This window comes from Mesitornis unicolor, unplaced genomic scaffold (genome assembly GCF_000695765.1).
Source record: "Mesitornis unicolor isolate BGI_N332 unplaced genomic scaffold, ASM69576v1 scaffold40577, whole genome shotgun sequence".
Classification (NCBI taxonomy): Eukaryota; Metazoa; Chordata; class Aves; order Mesitornithiformes; family Mesitornithidae; genus Mesitornis; species Mesitornis unicolor.
The window spans coordinates 3,884-29,365 of NW_010195094.1; the positions used below are offsets into that span (position 1 = coordinate 3,884).

At 43.4% G+C, this 25,482-nt stretch overlaps 1 protein-coding gene across 1 annotated transcript; it reads left to right on the top strand.

Moving 5' to 3' along the window:
• Positions 1 to 3,639: 3,639 nt before the first annotated feature.
• Positions 3,640 to 25,130, top strand: CAPN14 (calpain 14). The gene is made up of 21 exons (XM_010188003.1): positions 3,640 to 3,870; positions 6,269 to 6,338; positions 7,269 to 7,387; positions 7,988 to 8,124; positions 9,249 to 9,423; positions 10,093 to 10,158; positions 11,584 to 11,669; positions 12,964 to 13,038; positions 13,683 to 13,846; positions 14,542 to 14,707; positions 15,557 to 15,563; positions 17,163 to 17,368; positions 17,892 to 17,928; positions 18,764 to 18,826; positions 20,424 to 20,481; positions 21,890 to 21,954; positions 22,526 to 22,594; positions 22,714 to 22,792; positions 23,963 to 24,079; positions 24,766 to 24,821; positions 25,104 to 25,130. Exons 1-21 carry the CDS (start codon positions 3,640 to 3,642, stop codon positions 25,128 to 25,130), a joined length of 2,073 nt encoding a protein of 690 aa, XP_010186305.1.
• The last annotated feature ends 352 nt before the right edge of the window (positions 25,131 to 25,482 follow it).

Here is a 25,482-nt window from a genome sequence, read left to right on the forward strand (position 1 = left end):
GGAAAGGCAAAAAGTTCGTATCAGCAAATATGAGAAGAATGGGTGTGATGTAAAGTAAGTAGATGAGCTGCGTCAGCTGCCCTGCATGTCATAGCTCCAAAGCTTCTGCCTGCCAAATGGCTGGGATCACAGGCTGGTGTTTCAGCTAACCCAGATTCTGTGCACCCCTGTTCTCTCAGTTTTGCTGTTTAGAGGTCGTTTAGCTGATACTTGATCAGAAAGTATTCTGCAGGGATCAAAAGTTTCATCTGACTTTAATGGGAGTTGTGGGCAGTCAGAGTGATTAGGATGATTATGAATAGGATGTTGTATCCTTAGGAGCTAAAGGACACATCTTGAGTAAATGAGATTTTCATATTTCCACTTATTTCAATGTAGCTTGAACAATTTACACAGCAAAGGCTATGTATTTTAAATTCTCAGGCAGAGTCTTTAAAAGTGAATCTTTGCTCCGAGAGGCATTGTTTGAAGTTCTGAAAGCCATCCAGGCATTTTTGCTATAAGCCTTTTGTTAACATCAGTGGGAGGCTCTGAGGCAGGTTCACTGCTCGGCCTTGAAAATCTCAGCACCAAATAGTGTTTATCAACTCTTGGGCTAATAATCTAAGCACAGGAAATTCAGGGCAAGGTCCTCCACCTGTCTGTATGTTCATTCGTTTTGTGAGAAAACACAGTTCAGTGCTGCTTCTCAGGATATTTCTATTTGCTAAAGAGCCCACAGGAAGTGTGGGAGTCTGCTTTGAGTTTTTATTTCTGAAATACACAGCTATGTTTAATCAAGAACCTGCAAATGCTGTGTTTCATACTGTGTGTTTAGAGACTAGTGAAGATTAACAAAGCCTAATACAGTCATGTTTCCATTTTGACTAATGACTGCTAATTTCTGTATCTAATGTTCTGCTGTATTAGGAGAATGGTTGTAAAAGATGGTCCTGCATTGTTTGTTCTGCTCACCCTAAAATTTATTATTTTTCATGCAAACATTTGCTCTATTCCACACAATCAGGAGCAGCTCTTCCACCCAGTTTTCGTTAAATCAGACGAGCTGGGCTGAGCTCTGGCAGCTCCAGGTTTAGCCCTCGAATTGCCCACTGCCCCCTGTATCGCCTGGGATAACTCCTCTCGTAGAGAGAGTAAGAGGCTCTCAGAGCTCAGAGGCTTCCATGGTCCAATTACTTGTACTGAAACTGAAGGATTTTCTGTGGATTTTTGAGATTCTCATTTTAAGAGTTAGAGGCGAGGCCACTTCGTGGCATCTAAGATGTGGAGAAAGATCAGGGGAGACTGTAGAATGCTAATATAGTGGAAGGATTTACATCTGATGGCAAACATGCTAACTAGGGGAATGTGCAAAGAATAATCAAATCCACCCAGCCTACTGGATTATGGCTTCCATCTAAAGCTTTTGACCTCTGTCTGCTACACTTGGCTGCTTTCCCTTAGAAATTGTAATTGCTGGAAGAGACATGCACACACTCTGCTCCACCCGTGCTGGAGGACATGGTAGGACACTCTGGTTCAGTCTGGTACAGCAACATTGCTGAGTGCACTACAAGTGATTTCCAAGTAAACTTTGACTAGTTGTATACAACTGTATCTGGTGCCTGCTCGTACACATGACTGCGGCCAGACAGCAGGCAGAAGGCTGAAACACCAGGTGGAATACCTTGTAGCTGTTTAAGCAGTGACTTTTCATGATACTTAAAATGCTTTATTGCCTCTTTGGTTCAAAGATTTCCAGGTAATTTGGAAAAGAGTTTAAAACAATACACCCACAGGCAGGTTCAGCTGGGGGGTTTTCAAAATATGTAAGGTAGCTGCATCATTGACTTGCAACACACACTGTTAGCTGGCTCTTGAAAATAAGGCTACAGGTTCAGGTGATTTAAACCTCCATTTTTTGAAAGCATTAGTTTTTTCATACTGTCTCAGGGTTTCAAGGCCTATCTATACAGTTTAGTCCTTTTTCAAATAAATGCCAGACTGAGGTGAGAACTAGTGAAAGGTTGCAATGATTTTATCAGACATTGTGTATGCTCTGCACACCCAAAAATCAAGTCTCAAGTATTTGCTCTTCAGTGTAGCTCAAGGTATGTCAATTGCTCACCACTTTTTTTTGCTGGGGAGCAGCAAAATGAGAAACTTTTCTTCGTACATGTTTTGTCTATCTGTATAAAGCACAGCCAGTCTCCAGGCTGTCTTCTTCCTCTTGTTTTTCTCTTAAATCTATCTCTCTGTCTGTTGCTCATGTTGTTGTATGCGTGAAGGTCAATGGCTGCAAAAAGGCAAGGTTTGGACGGAGAGACAGTATTTTTCATCTCAAGAAAAAGTAGGCAAGTTGTTAGGCACTTAAATCCCTTTTCAGGTTTGAAATGTCTACTGTACAATAGAAAATTGATTTTTTGTTTCCTGGGTTATATTTTGAAGATTTTCTTTTGGTTGCCCTTGAGGATCAAGCCTTATGGATCAGCGATAGAGTGGTTTTGTAACAAATGAGGGCTTCTGTGTAGGAGGACGGCGCAATCTGCACTTGTTTGGTTTCTCACAGGGAACACCGGTGACCTTCAGCTTCAATGGGGTTAAAATCAACTGGTTCTAACTGAGACCAGTTTCCTAGGGTGCCTGAGGCAGTGATTTTGAGTCTCAGAGAGCCTCCTCTGCAGGAAAGCCTTCCAAAAACTGTATCATTATGGCATGCAGACCTTTTATTGTACTTTGTATCCTGATTCATTTTTCAATCCACACTGTAATGAGAAGGCTGTGATCATCTTGTTACCACTGATGGGCGTGATTTACCTACTGAGATTTTAAACCTGATTTTTCCCAGGAGCCCACCACTTGCAGCAAAAGATGATGGCTGCTAATGTTTAGCATAGCAGCTAATATTAAAAAAGGCCTATGAAATCATTGATTGCTATTTTCAGTGGTGGGATGAGAAGCATCTGTCTTGAATGTTACAAAAAAAAAATCTCAGCATGCAATTTCATGTGTGATTCTGTGCTAATCAGCGAGATGTGATCTCTTGGGGGAGACTGCCTCATTCTCCTAAATTAGGCAAAAAGGGCAAAATAACCATTGGGTGGTTGTGAGTAATGGCTTTGTAACACTTAATGTATTCCATTTTTCTGCTTGCCTTTTGGTTTGTCATGCTATTTTGCTTTTTTTAGGAAGGGAAACGTCCACATGGCAGAAAATGATTGAATAACGATTGTCATTCATGTTACAGCATGTAATGAAAATATCCTGGAGAGCCTAAATAGTCCAGAGGGAGACTGAGAAGAGCTGTGTCTATGGCTTCAAAGCCCCAGGAAAAGTCAATGTGGTCACTCATTTTGATTTCACTTCAATCTACAGCGAATGTAAAGCCTTGAAAATGCAGTGATAGGTGCTAGATTAGAATTGGATGGGTCCTCCACTTCTCCTGGGAGTGCCACCTTCCACCCCCTGGTAGCTGAAAATAAAATTTTAAAAGGCATGATTAAATTGACTTATTACACTTATTTTAATCATCAGGATTTCTTCTAGAGAAGACGCACCTCATCCCAAGAAACAAGGAGTTTTCTGTAAGACATTGCAGGGTGAGATCCCTGCAGAATCCTCAGTGGAAGGAATTATCTTGGTGTTAGTGTGGACATCGCCATGCCTTTTCTGCCGTGCTTGAAAAAAAAGAAGTCACCTGTGCCTTTAGGCAGGAGTATCTTTCAAAAACACACCCCACCTGCCCAGCAGAACTACCAGGCCTTGCTGGAGATGTGCTTGAAGAACAAGTGCCTGTTCACAGATGACAGCTTCCCTGCTCACATCAGCTCTATTGGAATGGGAGCGTTGCTAAAGAAACTACCCCAAAATTTACAGTGGAAGAGACCATATGTAAGTGACTTCCAGTGTGTAATCTCATGTAAGAGGCTGATTACAGCTGATAACCAGCAAATAGTGTTAGCATTGAGCATATGACTCTTAGACTTTAATTTAGGTGTGCCTTAATGCCTCTAAAGATTTATTATATCAGCTGTCATTTTGGAAGCTGGGGTATATGGAGTTTCAGAATTGTCGTTGAAAGCATTTGTTGCCCAAAATCATAACACGCCTTGTTCAGTTTATATCCAGTAACGCTCGGAGCAGGCAGGGAGAGCAGGCGAGGGGAAGCTCACAGCTTCAATGATCCCACTGTGATGACAGTTCTCATGGCGATTATCCCTCTCCCAGGAATCAAGATCTTGACCTTTTAGAAGATTTCTGTGTTTCTAGACAGTTCTTAAACTTTGACCCCTCTTCCATGAACCACATACCATTGTGGTGCTGGAGGCTGCTGCTTTCTCAGGCAGTGGCAGGTGCCTTATCCTGTCACTAGGTTGTTTTTGTCCTGCTCAACTGTTTAGTCTATATCGTACTTAGAGCTTCCCAGCTCTCAAGGCTGAGCTTCTGCCACAAGCAGTAATTGACCATCAACCAGTGAGTTGGTTTTAGTTCTGGGATCTGTTTTCTATTTGTGCTCGTATTTCCAAGGCCTTTGCTGGTATCTCACGCTTAAACTGAACATCACAACAAGAGACACCTGGTACCAAGTGCTGGTCACGGAGCAAGTTCCCATAACAAACAGATAACAAGTCTAGGAGGCCAGGATGGGGGACCTGGCACAGTTAGATAAGGCCTGTTAGGTCTGGCCTGTTACTAGCAGTGGCAGTTCTGTTCTTACTGAGCCACTGAGCAACTTATTGACAATCAAATCTTCCTGAAAGCAATGCATAGAAACATCTGAGAATTTCAGTAGCACTGACTCCTGATGTTACCGTATCTGTAAGGGAATTCTGCCAGGTAATAGCAGATAACACCTCCTAGCTAACGTATTTTCTAGCTGTCATATTTTGCCAGAGTTAACCAATTTCTTAGAAGGGCTGAGTTTCTGCAAAGCTAATGAAAATCACTGGCAAAGTAAAAGCACCTTTGCAAATTGTGCAAATTGGGCAGGAGAGCTTGGAAATAGCAGCTCTGGTTCTCAGATTTTCATATGCATTTTGGTTTTGCAGATGGTTTATGTTAAGTCAGGATCTGCAGACAGAGGAAGAATGCAGTGCTCAGAGGTGTGAGCTGGGTTGTGCTGGGCACTGCGGCAGAGGCAGCTTTATCACCATAAAAGTATTTAGGAGGGAGAGGTCACCATGAGTCCTAGGCTCCACAAAGGTCTCTCTCCACTCCAGAGATACTGGAATGGACTTGAAAACTCCGCTGTCTCTCAGTCCACTGCTCTGCTGCTCTAAAACTGCCTCGTAATGACAGCTGCTGTTTGGTCTAAATGCCAAACTTACCCCAGTAAAGGCTCTCTGAGGATGGATGCTGTGCATCCTTCACTCCCTGTGCTGTAGAGGAAACACTGAGATTCTGCAAATCAGCCTGCAGGCTTGTAGCTTGCTGCATCTATGACTGATGGCCTGCAAACTGAATACCCAAATTCACAAAGGATAGGGGTTGGTGTGTGATTGCTGTAACTGCCTTCTTGAGGATTTGCTGTTTCTCTGCTACTGCCTGAAAGGGAAGCCAACAGTGAGAAAATTAGCTTGAGCAGTTTGTGGATCATTTGAGTGAAATGTAAGTTTGACACTTAGTTTATTAATTTGACCCCAGAGGCACTTGTGAGAGGAAAAAAATAACAACGTGATTTCTCTCTGAACAATTATTCACAAACCCACTCTTGTCACAGCAACAGGAACATCTGTAGCAGCCATCAGTTAGTCTGTAACTCGATTGTCAGTCAGTTTGTGGAGGTATCAGCCAGGTTATCTGAAAGTTTGAACAGTTATGCTCTGCCATTGTGGACTCTTGGCTGAAACTTGTCAGCAATTACGGAGGAGCAGGCCTGGCAGGTCTGAAGGGTTGTCTTCTCAGCGAGGTGTTCATGGGAACCCATGGTGATGCATCTGAGCACCAGTGGCTTATGTTGGAGACCAAATTCAATGTAGACCACGCACAAATATGTGTCCAGGCTTGTGTCAGGTTAGCCAGAGCACATGATAACACCAGAGTTACACCTGAACCAGAACAATGTCTGCTGGGACAAAGGGACCCTACTTATTTTGAAAGCTTTGAACAGGCAGAGAGAGTGTTTTGTGTCACATATCCGTGAGGTTTTCACATTCTAGACTAGGAACTCAGTGGATTTCCCATCTTATGAGATTGCAGCTCTGCATGCAGAAAGTCCTTGACTTCAAGCTAAACTAGCTCATGTTTCTGACTTGACTCTTTCTTTTCTTTCTGGTTGGGGACTTCCCAGGCTTTGCACAGAAGTCCAGTATTTTATGCTGCAAACAGAAAGCAACTTGATCTCTGCCAAGGACTGGTGGGTAAGGAAGCTCCTTTGTATAAATATCTAAGTATTCTTATACAATATAACATTTTGTGTGGAATTTTGTCTGTATAAAACTTGGCATAGAAATAGAAGGTGTGCATGTCCTTCTCTTCTCTTGGCATGGTGTGGATGAAACAACCATTAAGATGGGATAGACTCAGTAGAAACCTGGTAAGCTTCAAGGTGGGATTTGAGGGGTGACAGGTGTTTCCACAAGCTGAAATCACCACTCTTTGTGTTGCTTCTCTGCATGCTAGTACTGCAATAAGAAGTGATCCTGTGCCTTTAGTGGTCCGTAATGTTGCTGCTTGACTATTGAACAAACATCACGGAAACAGGAAAATCTGAGACTATCATTGTATTAAAGCTTAGTGTTAGTGCATTTTCTTCTCAGCTTTGCAGTTAGGAAAATAATTTTTATGCCCATGTTACCTTAAGTATGAGGATGCATTGTCATCTGCAAACAGGTTGGGGCAAGACTAAATTAATTTTTAAATGCTTTAAGCCTGTAAATATGAAGTCCGATAAGTAGAGTCTTGCATGTGAGATCCATTGGAAATTATTTTTCTCTTCTGAAAAGTTAATGTTTTCAAAGAAAAAGGGAAAAGTTGGTGTTTTTTAATAGTGTGCCTTTACAGAGAACGGAAAAAAAACCCACACAATGTCAGTAAAAAACCAGGAGTGTTTCCATTGAGAGCTATTTCTGGCTAATTTTTTTATTTTACCAAACAATATTAAAATGAAAAGATTATGAAAGAACAGTTATAAACCAATCATAGCTTGGTTAAATAAAGCATGTCTGAATTGTCTCATTTTCTGTATATTATTTGTTGTCATTTTAAGGACACAGCTCTTCTGCCAGGATCTTGGTGTTTCTGAATTTGGCTGACAAGCCAACTGCATGTGTCCCTTTGTCTTGGTGCAGAGAACTGCTGGTTCCTGGCGGCCCTGGAAGCCCTGACATTCCACCAAGACATCTTGGCTGCAGTTGTGCCACAAAACCAGAGCTTTGAGAAGAAATATGCCGGCATTTTCCACTTCCGGGTACATCTGCTTCCCCAGAATGCAGGATGTCTTCAGAAATCCTCTGTCACATTTTGTGTTACACCTTTAGATAATCTGTACGCAGTTCTCCTTGGCCAGCAACAGAGGATAGCCCATCACACCTCCCATGAAGCAGTGCAGGCAGTAGATCAACTACAGGCCAGTCTGAGGGTATAGCTCTGCTTGGCCCTCCTCTCCAGCCATGCCCTAGCCACGTTTTAATCCAGACAAAAGTTTTCCTCCATAGTGGCAACAATCAGCAGGGCTTGAGCACATCCGCTCAACCTTCTACTCTTTTGCCTATCTCTTGATGCAACTCTGCTACCCTACAATTAGGAACTCTTTTCCTAGGAGCCCAGCTGTGCCTAATGTTCCTGCTTAGTCCTTTTATATCTGATACAGGCTTCATTTTCTCCTGTTGGCAGGGTGGGGCTGAGGAGTTGGCTTTGTAGGTGAGTCAGCGCACCCCACTGACCCAAAGCAGCCCTCCCCCCAAGGCAGCTTGTCCTGTGCCCACAGCTAAGCTATCTTGCCTTTCCTGTTGTTTCAAGGGGAGGTCCCTTCCAAGGGAAACATCAGCTCATTCCTTTCCCCTGACAGTTCTGGCAGTTTGGTGAATGGGTTGACGTGGTGGTTGATGATCACCTGCCGGTGAACGAGACGGGGGAGCTGGTCTTTGTTTCCTCGGTCTATAAGAACGTTTTCTGGGGAGCCCTTCTGGAGAAGGCATATGCTAAGTAAGTGACTCATTCCAAGTTATGCAAATAGTCTCTCTAAAATATGTTGGTTGGTGCCTACACAGTTTATTCTTGTTTATAAATGCATCTTCTAGGCCTTGCCACATTTGGAGTGTAGTAAATGGTTCTCATCTTTCTATTATTACACAGTAAAAGTTGCCATGGCAGTAGCTGTTATCAATCCAGGCCCTTGAGCTTAAACCCAAGGTTTTAAGAGTAGGTGTGAAAACAAACCTATTCTGGGGTTGTTGTCCTCTGAGTGTTATTGCTGTTTGAAGTGTATTGGCTAGGATGATGCCTGCCTTATAAATACTGCAGAGGAGTGGAAGGCCACAGATAGGGATTTTCCAAAGGTGAATGATTTCCGATTCCTCCTTTGATGTATTATCAGTCTGAGAAACCTTCAAGGAGATTAATTTTGGAGGTCTACTGAAGCATTGTACTTTGGTTTTGGCAGGTGTTCCCACTCTGGTGTCTCCCAAAGTCACATGGCATGGTGAGAATACTGGCTTCTCCCCAGGGTGTTTTGTCTAGAGTGGTTTATCAAGAAGAAGAAGAAAGCAACAAGGTGTAACTGTTGGAGTTTGTTAATACTGGGCTGAAATAATCCCTGCAAAGCAGGGAAAAATCCTGCTTAACAGTGAGAGAAAAATCACAACAAAGGACAGAAAGTTCAGTTGTTTTCATCTGGTGTTAGCGTTAGAACAAAAAGACCAGAGAAAGTTGCACTACACTGGTAACGAAAATCAGATTGGAGACTGAGCTCTCAAGACAGTGTGACTCTCAAGTGCTGTATCTTAGATACAGCACAATGTCTGCTGACAAATTCAGGCAACATTTGCTAAGACAGAGTTATCAAAGCAATAGTGATGGGCATACTGTCACTGTTGTGCAGTGAGGGATAACAGTGAGTAAAGAGTCCTTTTCAGATTATGGCCAATCTTGCATGCAATTTGCTAGATTCCCCTCTTCCTAAATGCCAAAGATTCCCCCAAAATTAAGCAGGAGTTACAGGCTTCCTTGTGCTTTTACAAACCATTCTTGTATGTTTTCATTGGCATGCTGTTTTCAACCTATCATCTGTGACTATAACCCCGAGAATATATTGGTGTCTCTTTTTCTAGACTCTATGGCTCCTATGAAGATCTGCAGATCGGGCAAGTTTCAGAAGCCTTGGTGGATTTTACAGGTGGTGTTAATATAAGGATCAAGCTTGCAGCAGCTCCTCCTGATCTGTGGGATATCCTGACAAGAGCAACCTACAGCAGATCTCTCATGGGCTGTCAGACACATTTAAGGGTGAGACTTGGAGTGACATCAAATGGCTTCACAGCTAATAGCCTTTTCAGACCTGCTTCCCTCTGCTCAGCTAGTCATTGTGACTCAAAAAGTAACAGAACTACCACAGGTGACTTTCTGTAGAAATCACATTCTTAATGTAAAACTTTGCATGTGGCTCGCTTTCCTGCAATCTCTATTAAATAAGGATCTGCTGCATTTTCCCATTTTTGTTGAATTCATTTTTCATTTTTACAGATGGTGCAGTGAGACACAGAGTCTCATGGAATAAACTCATAGCTAAGACAGAGAGGTGCATAGTTCAGAACATGAATTCAAATATAGGCTTCCAAGCCTTATGCTAACACATCAGCTGCTGGGAAACCCTACTATTCTGAAAGTCAAAACCTAACCTTCTGGACTTTTAAAAAGAGATGATCTCTAGCCAAAGATGTACAATTTAGGAAGGGACCTTCCCAATCAACCTTCCAGTTCTAAGCATACTGCAAAATATAGCTATTAGGAGTTTAGACTTAGGTTTTTTTTCAGCTCCAACCATATTCCATTTGCTTTGAGAGTCATTGCTTACACAGGTACAGGTCTTTGGTATTGGTATGAACCAGCTGTGTGTAAGTGGGGATAGAATAAGTTTTCTGTTATTTTCCTTCTGCTTCTTCTCTTTGTGTACAGGCAACAAAGATCCTGAAGAATGGGCTTGTTGCTGGCCATGCCTACACAGTAACTGGTATTAGAAAGGTAAGACAAGCTCTAATGTCTTGAGTCCAGGTTTGTTTGGATGTCCGCAGTTTTTATTGCAGTCAGAGGTTCAACCCTTAATCAGGGCAACTATGGTATCTCCTCACCCGCGTCCTCTTTTCTTATTCTAAGGCTAAAAGAGAGCACATGCTTTTTAAAGTTTAACTTTCAAGTGTGTCCATTTTAGTATCGCTACCTTGATGTAAAGGACAATGGTTGTAGATCAGCATATCTCTAAAAGTGGGAATGATTCATAGGGCCCTGCTAAAATTCTCACCTACAAATGCATCTCAGCTGTTCAAGATGAAAGGACTGACCTTTGGGGATGCTGGGAGGATGTGCTGAAACCTACTTGTCTGAAGTCAGAAGAGAGGCCATAGAGAAGTAAAGATAATGGAATACAAGGAACAAAACATTAAAAAAATGCAGATGGTAATGTGAGTCAAGGCTAAAGTAAGGAAACCAAACTGGCCTCCCATGCAGAGTGCAGGTGAATCACACTGATCTGCAGAAGTATCACTGGGAGTCCCCTAGAGATATTTGCCTAGTGGTAAGGGACAGTACCATAATATGTCCCAAAGAGTGGGACATATTATGAAATGCTTAAGCATATTATGAGAAAGCTTAAGCTTTCTCCTCCTTAAGCTTAAGCTTTCTCCTCCTGAATTGGTGGGTGACTGTCTTGTCCAGCCTAAAAAGGAGGTTCACAAGGATGGCAAAGGACTTTGTGAGGCTTTGGACATGTGATATAGATGTGGGTGAAAGCACATTCAGTACCTCTAGCAGGAGTTCCTAGGAAAGCTGGAAAAGATACTATGAGCTGGATGATGCACACATGCATCTCCCACACACAGCAGGAGAGTTTTAGGTATGGACTTTATCAGTGACATGTCAGTCTGGCTCCTCTGATGGGATGAAGAGCCAGGCAGGAGTAAGGGACAGACTGAGCATGTAGACCCAATGAGAAGTCAGCCGTTCTGCTGTATGCTGCCAAAAAAGGCCTTGGTTGGCCTGGCTTCCCCTTCTCCTACCATGGCATCCCAGTTCAGGAGGCACTAATCTATGTGGTCACCCCACAAGCTGGACTGTGCTGTCTTACTGGGGTAGGACTTAACTTCCACAGTAGTACAGTCCTGCCCCCGCATAAGCACAAAATGAACAGATGTTGGAAAGGAAGAGGATTTTATGGTCGAGCCTCGGAATTAGAAATCTGTGAGGTCTCTGGTTTCAGTTATAGAAGGAAAGATAAAGCATATTAATCTTGAGCCGGCATTGAGTTGCATGTTCATAGATTTTTATCATCATATTTGCTGGCATCTATGAGAACAAGCAAAATCTTTGTTAATTATCTGACACAGTACAGTGATATAAACCAGATGAGAACACTGTAGACCTTGGTAAGCACATTGTTACTGTTTTCTACAGGTGACATGTCAATATGGACCAGAAAACCTTGTGAGACTGAGAAATCCATGGGGAAAAATTGAATGGAAAGGAGACTGGAGTGACAGGTGAGTTTAAAAAAGGGAAGGCCTGGTGCTGAGTTGAAGGAAAGGTTTCTTGGAGGAAAGATGCTGCCACCTTCAGGCATGAATTAGTGCTGAGAGCAGCATTAAGTTAAGTTAACAGTTACTTGCACAGACCCTCTGGTTACAAAGCAATGACTCAATAGATTTATATTTCTATAACAGATAGTGCTCATGTAGTTGGGCTCACTTCACAAATGCAGCTTCAACAAGCTCAGTTCTGCTTTTCCGTTCACTGAATGCCAGAGGAAACGTAATATGAACATCAGATGCTGACCACATTGCTGTGATCTAGATGGCATGCAAAGTGACAGATAGCTGTGCAGAAGGCTCTAAACAAACAGCACACGGCTCTAAACAGTTTCAGGGCATACAGCCCTTCATCACAGGAGGGACCATGCAAAGTCCTCTGTTGGCTGCAAAGTGTTGCATTTGGGGGGCTGCAATGAGTCCTCCATCATAGCTGTTTGGGGAAATACATTGGATATGACATCAGATGAAGCAACTGGTGAGGCAAATGGGCTCTGTATTTGCATCTGCCTGAATTTTTTTAACTGGGATCCATGAAAGACACTGGTTTCCATTCTAGACCACGGGCAATTGTAGACTTGTGTCCTGTTCCTCTTTGAAGCGGAGCATGTTCTTTCCTTCCTTCCTTACTTTGTTCCCTGCACAGACCTTGTTCACTGAGGCTTAGGGTTAAAGAGGAGGGAAGAGCACAGGAAGGTGTTGGGAATGTGAGTGACTTTCACCTTGCCTGCAGAGCAGTAACTTCTCTGATGTGTGTCTGTCACATAATGACAACATACCAGCTGTTCCTGTTGGAGAGCATAATGAGCAACATACTGTAGGCCTGCCTTTTAAATGACTCCCAGCTGCCTCTTGTGCTGTCCTAGTCATTCATTCATTATGCCAAACACTCTTCCTATTACGTCTCCTTTGACAGAAAATTAACCAACAAAATAGGTCTAAATTTTTATATTTTAAGTACTTGAAAGCTGCATGTGCAAGTGAATAGACTGGCTGATGGAAACAGAGCATTTCTGGTTTCTGCTGGAGGAAACTGGAGCCTTTTAGCTACATCTCATGAGACCCAGAGTGCTTGTAAAGAGTCTCCCATGGCAGAAGGCACAGGGGGTCTGTGTTTAGTGGGAGATAAATGTGAAGATATGTGGGTACAGAGATTTGGCCTTTTATTTCCTTTTGTAGAGGAAAGCTATGTACTCTGCCTTGAATTTGAGGCCACGTTTGGTTAGTCACCTCATGTTTTTGCCCTCAGCTCTAACAAATGGGAGCTGCTGAGCCCAAAAGAGAAGATTTTGCTGAGGAAAAAGAAGGAGGATGGAGAATTCTGGTAATGGCACAGTCTTGTCTCTCCCCTCTCTGCCAGTAGCTCTGAGGTTGCATCTGGAGATGAAGCAACACATTGCCCCTTAGGTCAAGGCATATGTGCTTTGCTTTATAACAGTCCATGCTTGCTTTCTTTTCTGCTTGACGATGTGAAAAGCAGTAGCTGTGCTGACAGAGGAGAGATGTGCTGTTCTTCAATGGCAGGAATGAAGAAAAACAGGATTCTGCCAGGTCTCTCGAGGCTGCTGGATACGTGGGCAGCTTTCAGGAACTTTTGTCCTGCCTTTTATTTTTAAGATAGCTTTGGGAAGCTCTTGGTTATGTTTGTTCCTGGTTTCTCCACAGCTTCTGCCGCGAGGTGGCAATGTTGTCGCCCGTGTCATTGCACTGCAGTACCTTTGGTGGCAATGATATTTTAATCTGTGCTGCTCTCCTTTGCTGAAACTGTAGTCGTGCATTTGCTACTGCAAGATACTACTGTTGGAGCAGACGCTCTCTTCTTTACTGCCTAATAAAATATGAACATTACCATATGTAACACCGAATGGTGCGACTTCGAAGTTCCCTGCTCCGTTTCCTTTTCTTTTTATAAGCCATATGGACTAAACTAAAATGCTGACAAGATGTCTCTTGGCACTCTTTTCTCAGGATGTCTCTGCGAGATTTTAAGATTCATTTTGTAGATCTGATGATCTGTAAATTAACTCCAGACCTGATGAGCCAGGAAGATGGGAAGAAGTGGATGTACTCCCTGAAGTCTGGGAGATGGGTTAAAGGAAGTACGGCAGGAGGAAGTCTGGGATCCTGTAATGGTGAGGGATGCTTAGGTCTCTCTTGAATGACTGTGGAGTGACAATTCTCTGTGGACTCAGTTTCCAGCACCTTATACCCATTAACATAGAATTGACAATGGAAACATGCTCTTCCTGCTTGACACTCCACACAAACATCAGAAGTAAGCAGCTGAAGGACGTGGTTAGCTTCTGCTATCACAGAAGGTGCATCACTTGCAAACATAGGGCAGTGGGCTGGTTAAGGCATGAAATGAGCTGCACAAGACCTAGGATCAATTGTCAACACCGAGTTTCTTCGGGGCATTAGACTTGTCTGTTAAAATTTGCATCCTCAGCACCTCCAGAGAGTGGTATTTTAAGCAAAGTGAATGGAAAATGGAGAGGCTCAGCCCTTCTGGAAGCAGAGCAGGTGGGGTCTAAAAAGTCAGCTAGCCCATACAGCTGAGGTGATAAAGGAAAAGTGATATATTTATAAACAAAATGAGCTCTTAGTTGCAGGTGAGCAGAGATGTAGTTCCTGGGCCTTCCATCTGTCTCACATAGTGGTTGCACTGCTGAACCTGTAAACTGCACCCCAAGATCGAATCCCTGTGGGGTCTGAAGGTCCATACAACCTGTGACCTGTTCAGTCTAATGCCAGGCATCATATGGGAAGCTGGCAACCAATTTTGTGATAGAAAATGATGTAAAAGTGCTTTTCTTGTTTTGGTTAGGCACCTTTTGGATGAACCCTCAGTACTGGCTGAATGTTTTACCAGTTGAAGATAGTAAGAAAAGCCTAGGTTCCTGCAATGTGGTTATATCCCTGATGCAGAAACACAACAGCAAACACCGGAACCGAGCTCCTCACCTCTTCATTGGCTTTTCACTCTACAAGGTGTGAAGAATTGCTTTGCCTTTTTTGTTTTTGCCAGATAGGAAAACTTTCAGCCCCTGTAAATTGTAGAGCTTTGCAGACTAAGAGTTTTGTTGCATGCAGGGTGATCTGTGCTTTTTTTCTCCTTGCCTATGCCCAACCTCCCCACACATCAGGCCTAAGCTTCTACAGGTTTTGTGCTCCACTTTGTGCCTCTCTGCCTGCAGAGCAGTGAGAAATGCCTCTTGATTCAGAGCACACTGGGCTTTATTTTGCTTTCTCTGAGAGTATGTGCAAGCTGGGAGAGGGTCCCAGGACTCCCCTTACTTTGGGGTAGGGAGAACACTGTCCTCAGGTTGTTTCCAACCATGGTAAAATTGTGCTTGAGAAGTGTTCCTAGCATGATGTAGCAGCTGCCCATGTGAGAATACTGCTCATTCCCTATGTATCCAGTGGATATCACAAGGAGTGAGAATTTCCCCCATACCCCAATTCTCTCCTTATCTGAGTGCCTTGCAGAGTCACTCTCTTCCCTTGAACAGAGCTACTGCTCTTGTTGCTGCTGTAAGTTTGCCCAGTTAGAGAGCCATGACTGTGAGAAAGGGTTTTCAAGTGGAAGGGCTGACGTTTCTGAAGGCAAAGACCCCATCTGCACATATGTAGCTGTTTCCCAGCAATTATATGGCTATGTTATGTGAGACCCAGAGGTCCCTGTCTAACAGATGCTGTGTCTCTTTTCTTCCTGCAGGTGGACCTACAGGTAAGTCCCTTGTCACTGCTGCTGGCTGTTTGCTGGGGTACCTGGAGTGGTGCAGCTTTTATGACAGCAATGCAGGTGGTGTGTTTGTCTTTGTTCCTTGGGTGACAGCTAGTAACAGTGTATTTGAGTTCAGTGAGGCACCACAGTAAGTTGTTAATAATGCAGAGCTATCCATCCTCCATATCAGGAGGGCTCAGTGGTCTTAAAAAGGGGCATTAGTTTTTCAGCTTCTGCACTGGGTTTTCAGAGGTACTAGAAGTGGCATCACTGTTTAGCTGATCAGCACTTTGTCCCTCCTGCAGTTGGGGGAAGGTGCCCCAATTCTTCGCTAAGTCTGAGCTGGACTCACTGCAGCTCTCAGGGGAGCCAGAGCTACCTTTCTGCTGCCTCCCAGTCTTGGGATGGGAACAGAGCCTGTGTCTGATGCAAGTCAGGTGTCTCCCAGGGAGAGTCATTCCTGGCTGGGAATGCTATGGGGCTTATGCTACAGGTGCTTTCAGCAGCTTCACGCCAGCTGTATTTCTAGCATTTTCTTCAGCCAGAAGCCTTTGGGACCTGAGGAAGGGCCCTGAAATTTAAACCTGATGTATGTCCCAATTTTGTCCCTGACCTTAGAGGGCTATTTAAAACAGGGAAAATTTTAGCTCCTTTCATCTTGAAAGAGTATATCTTCTACTCTGTTACTACTCAGAACACCTCTTAAATGAGAATCTCTTTGAATCTGAGCTGGCAAAGAACTACTTTGGATGTATGGTCAGGGCAGCACAATTGTGTTCCCAGTTACTGCATTTTCAGCATAATAACCATGAAGTAAGATGCCACTACTGCCTGATAGTGCCTACAAATATTTAAGTCAGGGTTACAAGTGAGTGAAAGGTTACAAGTGAGTGAAACTTCCTGGCATAGGGGGTCTGAATGTGGCCCTAACACACTGCTGTGTTGCACCTAAGGGGGAATGGTGGCAGCCAGGATTTTAATTTCAGGTTTGTAGCAGTTGCTAAGATCAATACAGAGAGATGTTAAGCTGAGAACATCTAAGATATTGGAACTACAGTCAACAAAGTATTGACTGGAATATAAAAACTTTGAATTTAACATAAGGGGCATGAGGAGGAGTAACCCTGAACCCTTCAGAAGAAAGATTGCTTTATTAGTAAGAAAAATACTGGCAAAGGAAGAGGAATAGCATCTCCACTATGAGGCTGTGGAGTAAAACAGCTAAATGTTTTGAGGAACATCTAAGATCAGAAGGTGACAATGGTCTTTGCTGGCAGGATTATTTATTTGGCTTGTGTACTGGTCATTCAGTGGCATTTAAAATGAGTTCAGTGTTGCCTGGATCAACATTTTATCTGTCCTCCTATTGCAGAAAAGTGCCTGCAGAGCAAAACATCTGTAAGAGCCAAGAGTGCCAGGCAGATCAAGGACACATGCATGGAGTCAGTCCTAGAGATTAGGCTGCTTCTGCAGTATGCTTAGATCACAGGTGCTCTAAAAAATCCTCTGCTGCCAGATCTGTAGTGTAAGAGACAAGCTGGGAACAAAGTGTGTGGTACCTATGGGATAGGAGGGGTGTTCTGGCTAGTGAAGTGGCTGTAAAAAAATCTGAGGTATGAAGGCAGGCTGTCTATGCCAAGCCTGTGAATTCTTCATGTGCCTTTCATCCATTTGTTCAGCTGGTGCAGAACACATTTCTCTTCTGTTTCTTCCCTTAACAGTACCAGAAAAGTAATAGAAAGCTGCCCCCAGCTTTCTTCACCCGACATCAGCCTGTGAACAAGCACCAGGTCTTCCTTGATGAGCGGGAATTGACTAATGACTTCCACCTGGAGCCTGGTGTCTATGTGATTGTCCCATCAACCCTGGAGCCTCAGCAGGAGTCTGAATTCATCCTGCGGGTCTTCTCCAGGAAGCATGTTCTGCGGTGAGATGCTGCTTGCTCCTCTGCTAGCATCTAATTCTCTGGGGTGGTGGGGCAGTCTGGTCTTTCTAGTCTAATGGGGGCAGCATAAAGACTTTACCATGCAAAAGGCAGCACAGTCTCCTTTGGAGAGGCTGGTTGCGGGTCTCAAAGGATGCTTAGTGGATGAAGCACTGCATTTGGCCTTATCCTTTCAAGAAGTGTTGGCCTAGGCCCACGCAAGGAGTTCTCGCAGTATGTTTATGTTTCAGACCAGAGGTAGACAACAGTTTTTAATGCACAGTCAGTTTGCCAGATTGGTTACTTGTGCAGAAATGGTGCTTTGGAGACATCAAATGCCAGCAGCCCCTGAGGAGCTGTATGGACATGAGGGCTTCCCTTACTGCAGCTGTAACTCTGGGGAAAGAAATATATCCTGCAACAGCAGGATGGGGCCCCTTCTGGGGATGGAAAATTCCAACTATGATGATACAAACACACAACTCTGACATATCTCCTTATTGTGTCTGCTTTTGTGCGTCTCCAGGGAAATGGGTGGGAACACCAGTTTCACCCTCTCTAAGGTGAGTATGAGGGGAGTGTGAGGTCTGTGGTTCAGTCTTCAGCCTCAAGTGTTGTGTTTTTCCTGTTGTTCTGCCCTGTAGGGAGACTGAGTGAGAATTTGAGTGTTTGTGTTGCAGCACTTTAGAAAAGGCAGCTTGGCAGAGTCCTTTGGGCCTTGTGGACAGATGCAGTCAAATGTGGGTGATGGGCAAATTTTTAAACACCTTTGTTAGTTCCTTTTTTGCAAACTTCTTTCAGTGACACCATCTTGCATGCTCTTCAGTCTTTCCTATCTGTGGCTCTTTGGAGACGCCTGGTCCATTCTTGCACTTCTCTCCACTCCTTTCATGTCTTGAAGGTTTTGAAGACATCATAGGACCTGAGCAGTACTGTTCCCATACAACGGTCCATAGGTTATTTTCAAAATAACTGAGCTCAATGGCAGTGCATGCACATCTGCAACTTGTGCCAGGGATTTTATAGGATAGTGTGTTGCCCCAGGATAAGCAGGGCCATTCCTTCTTTCATCTCCTCTATATGGTAGGACAGAGACCCTTCTCTCTCTTCTTGGCATGGAGTGAGCCCTCTCCTTTGTTGATGCACAGCTTGGTGGGGGGGGGGGGGAAATGTTTCTCCTCACTGTTATCTGAGTATTTCTTTTCAAGAAATAGCATTTCTTTGAGGTGAGGAGCTTAGCAGTGAGCTGTGTTAGTGATGAGGCATTGATTGCAGTGATAGGGAGAAGGTGGAAAGGCAGGGGAGGCGAGTGCAGTTCTGGGAAAGCAGTAACTCTGTCTAGGATGGTGATACTTTTATTCACTGAGTTAATAATTTATTATTTTTTTAATCCTAAAGGAAATTGTTGATAGGTATGAGGGCAGAATTTGGGAGGATTTCTTCACAAAGCATTTTGAACAGGTGAGTGTGTGCATGAGCTGCCAGGGTAAACTCCTCCAGGGCTACTATGTAGCTCTGTGAAAGTGAAGGCATGTGGATGCTCAACAAAGGCCTGGATGTGGAAACATGGGGAACAGAGAGGGACCACAGGAGGTTGGGCTGTGTGTACAGTTCTGATTCTATGCGGCAGATTTGACTGCAAAGCTTAGCAGTATGTTAGCGCTGAGACGGGCATACTTCTCTACACAGCAGGGTGTGAAGACCTGGAGCTTAATGCCATGGGACACTGTGGATGTGACAGGCTCAAAAGATACTAGCGAACTGATGGGCAGCAGATCCATAAACAGATACTAAATGACTAGATAGAGGTATAATCTCTAAGATCCCTTTTCCAACAGGTGTAGGTGCCAGGGAGACAGGAGAATGGCATGTAAAAGCTGACCAGGCTCACATGCTCTCTCTAAACATCAATTCCTATTGCCTGTACTGGGGACAAAGTGATGGGCTGTGTTGATTCCTTCACCCTTTAGGGTGTTACACTCAGTGGGGAAAGTCACCTATTAGAGAACACCCCTTGAAATATTGATGCTTGTTTTATACATCCTTCACCAGTCTGATGGCAGCTAACTTGCTTTGTGAGGTGAAATACCAGGTGTCCTGTCACCTCCTTTTTTCACTAATTTTCCTAGTGAAGTATGATCCTTATTGTGAAAGATTCTTTTTAATTATCTCTCTGGCCTGATTTGGGATGAAGTTGATCTTCAGGGTTCTCACTAACTGTGGTGATGGATGCAAGTGTTTTACCTTTCAGAAAAGGTGGCTGCATTTATTTAGCAGCATACTCTGTATTGGGCAAACACAATTTCACAGAAGCACATTTGCATTTTTGTTAGCAATATTTTGATGGAAGCTGTTACTAAAAGCAAGCAATGCTTTTACTTTTTGCCACTTTTGAGAATGGTGTGGCTTTCAGCTGTGCTAGAAATTCCCACATACTGTGAGGTGCCGCTCCTCTGTTGTCGGGACATCCAAGTGTGCACAGAGGAGAGCAGTATTGCTGTTTCTCAATGCATTACCCTGGCATGCCTTGATGATCTGAAAGCAGGTTTTTATTTTTGAAGAGTGACCTTAAAAAATATACTCCAAACAAACAAATGTTACAGCTTCAAAAAAAATCTGTAAACTTTAGTATAACAAGGAGGAGGGGAAGCCTCTGCTTTAAAAAGTTTGAGGAGGAAGTATTCCAAAGTTTCCATCTTTTTTTTGTTTGTAAATTATAAAAGGGAAATATTTGAAGCAAGTCTCTTGACAGTGTACTTGATGGGACAGATGGCACTGGGGCTGAAAGGTTAACAGACGGGATCCTCACTCAGTGTAAATCTGCACTACTGCATTGATCTGTGTAGGGCCCTGAGAACTTAGCCCAGAGCAGAGTGCTGTTCCTGCAGGCTGCGAATCTTGTCATATTCAAAGGGAGTCTTTTCTATTGATTTTCACAGTGGCTGGAGCAGGGCCAGAAAAGAGGAGAATGAAGATGGGACATGCTTGGAAAACAAAAGAGGGAGAAAAGTGATTTAATACTTTTAAAAAATAATAAAAATTCTCTTTCATATCACAGAATCCTGAAATAAATGCTGTTCAGCTACAGAGGATCCTGAATAATATATCTTGGAGAAGTAAGTGCTGAGAAATAATGTTTCTGTAAAACAAACACTCTTAGAGAAAAGCTGCAGCCTCTGTATCTGTTTCTTGAATTCTGGGAAGAGAAAATGGCTTGAATCCGACTAAATTGACTCTTCTGATGCCATGTTAGATTTCCAGAGAGAAAGGATTTGCTGGGGTGTGAATCAACATGGTAGAAATTTTGTGAGCAAAGCTTAATCTAGTTTGAATTTCATCAACTGAAAGAATGAGGTGGAAAAGCAAGCATAGATACCATGCGTGGATGCAGACTCTGAATCTGACCTCCAAACCCAGCTTGACCTCAGCCTAGATTTTGAAACTGTATCCCGTTTCACCCTGTGCCACTGCCCCGGTCAATGAGGTTACAGATACAATGATAGATCCAGGTTTCCTTCCCAGTCTCTTCACTGGTAACAACCAATGTGCAACAGAGAAATACACCATCCAGCCATTACAGGCAACAGAGAAGGTGAACAAAAGACTGATGTGACACCTCTTCCACTTAAGCCACGTTTGACATTGCTCCCTTTCCTACAAAGGTGGACAAGGACAGCTCTTCCATCTTTGCCAAGTGACCTGCTAGGCACTGTCTTATCTATGAGAAGACTATGTTGAACAGAGAGTCTTTTATTTTTCATAAGTGATCAATTTTAAGACATTTATTTAAAAACTTTACAGTACTTGATTATTATTTACTAAACAGGGCTATTACAAGTTTGAAATACCTTCACTTTCTGCAGAGGAGGGATTGGTGAGTTATGGTTCTGTCCCTCGCACAGTGGAAGTCTACGGACAATCTATAATCATGATTTGCAGTAAGATTAGAGTCTATTTCTGTTACTCTTCATGTAACTTATGTATGAACCAGGAATGCTAAGCTTTGATGCAGCATCATGTTTTCAGTGATGCCTGTAATTTTAATTGTATCAACAGAGCTGACAGGCAGTGTGTCTGTGAAAGAGAGAGAGAGATGCTTAGCATGAGAGTTTCAATTAATCTGCAGTGCTGTTCCCCGAAGCTCTTCAGGTCAAGTGACTTTGCTCAAGGTCATGCAGTAAATTCTCTTTGGGATTACAGCTTTGAATGTCCTTTTCCTTCCATTTTCTCTAATAGCTGGAGATAGTGCACCATATTTCATTCCGTATTACATGCCTGCAGGGAGCTCATATTGGATTTTCTGAGCCTAGTAGAACCCATCCTGTTGCCTCATATTTTTAGCATCATAAATGATACATCTTCTCAAGTGGGTATAAAGTTTCACAGAGGCTTTGGGGCCTGAGCCTTCTGAAGTGGAGTGGGATTTTGGGAGAGTCCATTTTTCTGAGAGCTGTTCAATGACTCCTCAAAACAATCATTTTTTTAATATTTTTTTTATTTTTTATTTTTTCCTCCTCTCTCCAGATTTCCAGAGTTTTCGGCTAAGTTTCAGTCTGGATGCCTGCCAGGGTATCTTGGCTCTCCTGGACGTATCCTTGGCATGAGTGATACTTTTGACTCATACGATACTTCACTGGAGCAGTATTTCTTAGAACAGACTGGATGTTACTGTGATTTCTTTACCACCAGGACATGGCCCTGCTTATTGAACTTTTCACTCTCAGTTCAGTTGTGACAGAATAGAAGTGGTTTGGGAAAGGGTTGATTCCTGTCATCTCTGAAATCAGCAGCCAGGTTTTCATTGACTTTAGTGGAAAGAGGATTGAGACTATAGATAGGCCTGAAGGGAAATAAATCATTATAGTTGTGTGAAAGTTAGAGTTGCTATGAGTATTTTGTTTATTTGGGATTTTTTTATAGTATTATAGAATGGTTTGGGTTGGAAGGGACCTTAAAGCTCATCCAGTCCAACCCCCTGCCATGGGCAGGGACACCTCCCACCAGACCAGCTTGCCCAAAACCCTGTCCAACTTGGCCTTGAACACTTCCAGGGAGGGGGCATCCACAAATTCCCTGAGCAACCTGTGCCAGTGTCTCACAATTTATGTAATGGGTGCTCTCTGACTTTTGAGATGTTTGGACCTTAATTCTGCCACGAAGCTGAACGCCTCTGGCACACTGAGTATCCAGGAATTTAGAGTTCTGTGGAAAAGGCTGCTTTTCTACTTGGTATAACAATAATTTCTGTGTCCCCTTCTAGTATCTCCCCGCTCACAATCCTTTTGGTATTGTCCATTGTTTTTCAAGGCATTTGTCTTGTTTAACTTGTTTCTTTTCCACCCCTCCAGGAAGTCTTCCAGAAAAGAGACACTACCAGATCAGGAAAGCTTGACCTTGTGGAACTACATGCAGCTGTACAGGAGACAGGTGAGCCCGCAGCACATCTTGGCAAGTCTCATACTCTTCCACATAAAGGCTGGAAAAAGCCCAGGGCTGGGAAAGATCTTCAGAATTGTAGGTAGAGTACAGGAGGAATGGAAAACATCATAGGTTTCATGGTCTTAGCCATCTCTGCTTTTCTTTTTAGCTGGGTAAACTCATCTGGAAATTAGTTTGCTGTGGGATGGGCCACTTATTCTTTGCCCCAGTGTGGTCTCATACTGATAGTTCTCTGAAACAGAAATCTTTGTCTATTTGAGACCCAGTTTTTAAATCCCTTCCTGCTCATTGCTAATTTAATTTTAAAAGACTATGTGCGGATACATGCGGGAGGTCAGATCTAGTTCATGTTAAATTAATACCTCTGCTGAAGACGACAGCTCAGAGATTGAACCTGAAACTATGGAACTTGCACAGAGGCAGTACTGGTACCAGATTTCACTAATATAATGTCTGAAGCTTGATCTAGAAATGGAAAACCACACACATGAGTCCAGGTCCTCTATTGCTGTTACTGAGCTTTGTGTGCGGGCTGGTGCTCAGTTTTGTAGTCTCTTTTGCAGGTTTACAGCTTAACTATCACTCCTCTTTTTGGTGCGTGGTTCCCCCAGTTCATCTGAGTCAGTGAAAACCACAGTGAGAAACCCAGGTGGACCTCTGCTAAAGCAAACTAAAATCCCAGGCCATTAATAGAAAATACTTTTATTCCTTGCAAATACTGCTTGACGATTGTGACTGATGCTTTCTGTATAAGCTTCCTCTGGATTTTCTTTTTCATCTTCTTTCCTACCCTCTTATGGAGTATTGTTCTTAAACACAGCTGCTGTTGTTACCCTCAGTCACTCATAAGCAAAGGATGCCCATGTGTATTTTATTCCAACTCTGGCAGGGCTGTGAGTATAGGGGATCAGATCTGAACCCTTTTGGGTTTAGAGGAGATATCTCCACATGGTGGTCTGGTTTGGGCTGGCTGATATTTGATAATCTTAGAGAAGGTTTGAAAAACCAAGCTGTTGGAAACCTGAAAACCACTCACTTGTGCATGTTTACAGCTGCGTGCACACCCATTGCTAAGAACATTCAGCTGCCTGCAGCTAGGAGTTGCCATGTCATTGTTTTCCCTTTTTCCTTTTTTTTCCTTTTTTTTTTTTTATAAAGGCATTTCACTCAGCAATGAAGTCTGTAATTTGATGGCAATCAGATATGGTGACCCTGACTTGAAGATCAGCTTTGAGAGCTTTGTGTGCTTCATGCTTCGAGTGGAGATCATGGGAGGTAAGGCTGGCACTAGGTGGCTGGCCAGGCAAGCTGGGCTGCCCAGCTAAGCCCTGGTCCTTCTAATGCTGCTCCAGCTGGCAGTGGCAAAGTCAAAATTAGAAGGATTTGGTTTCTGAATAGACCAAGAGTAATCAATTTAAAGCAAGGGACAGATATAAAGGAAATCAAGCTCACCAGCTTTACCTTCCCACAAGTCACTTTCTGCAGACATCCAGGTTGGTATGTATCAGAGGGATTTAGCTCCCTGCAGGTTTGCACCAGCCTTCTGTAGGAGAAGGCAGGCAAATTACAGATGGAGACCGCTCATTTTCCGGGAAGAAGAGAGTCTTGCAATATACCTTTGGTGGGACTGCAGTTGTGATCATGAGACAGCTGATAGTCAGTCTGTGAGCTTGTTCTGTAGATGCTTCAAGCGTGTCTCAAAGCTGTAGTGGGTGAGGTTGAGACTGCCTGCATTTTGAGATTTCATGGCTGGATGGACAGACAGTAAAATGCCTGACTTTATTCAGCTGCTTCCTGTGTCCCAGCCATCAGAGATCTTCCAGGGACAGAAAGAGAAATGCAAGTGCATTTGTGAATAGCCTGCAAACTTTGCCTTTGAGCTTTTTCCTGAGACAGTGTCTTGATTGGTGTTGATCTCTTGGCTATCAGGGTAATGCTTCTTACTGATTTTTTTTCCACAGAGGCCTTTCGCAACTTAACACAAGATGGCAAAGGGATATATCTCCAGGAATCTGAGGTAAAGCCTTTCCCCTGACTGATAAATGCAGGCTTCTTCACTGCACTGGCACTGCGTGTTTTGTTCTGTAGCATTAACAGAAAGTATTTTTACCTGATCGCTTACAGAGTAGGTTAGAAACAACAAGAAGCCTCAGGCTTCCAAGTCTTGTGCTTTACTATGGTTTCCGCTCTTTCTGGAGACAGCAAATCTCCAGTGCCCTTTAGTGCAGTTCAGTTGTGACTATCGCAGGGTACTCTCAGGAATGGATGAGTTCAACCCACTTTCCCCATTACTTTACAGTGGATGATGATGACGCTGTATTCCTGAAGTAATGCTGGAGAGGAGAGGACAACTAGGCCTGTACCAGGATGAGGAAGGCTGCTCCGTGTCAACTTTCTGTGTACACTGGACACTCTGGGCTCTGCCCTGCAATTTACCTCATGAAAAGTCTTCCCCTCAAGCAGACTTAACCTAATAACCACAGACTCGGTAAACTGAAGTTTTGCTAATTAATGTATTTATTTTGAGTCCTTTTTCACTTCAGACAACCTTTTTGAGAAGAGACTGAATGCAGTGTGACACCGTGGAGTGTGGTGGCTGAGTTGTTGGGGTCAGCTACCTCATGCTGATGTTACACTGAGGTTGCTGTATGATGTCATACATTGCAGTAGCACCCAGA

Excerpts from the sequence above, each read along its gene's own strand:
- CAPN14 (XM_010188003.1), top strand. The coding sequence starts at position 3,640 with ATGCCTTTTCTGCCGTGCTTGAAAAAAAAGAAGTCACCTGTGCCTTTA. Across the intron at positions 13,847-14,541 it reads AAGTCTGGGATCCTGTAATG|GCACCTTTTGGATGAACCCT; the intron begins GTGAGGGATGCT and ends TGTTTTGGTTAG. Across the intron at positions 21,955-22,525 it reads GTATCTTGGCTCTCCTGGAC|CTGAACGCCTCTGGCACACT; the intron begins GTATCCTTGGCA and ends TCTGCCACGAAG.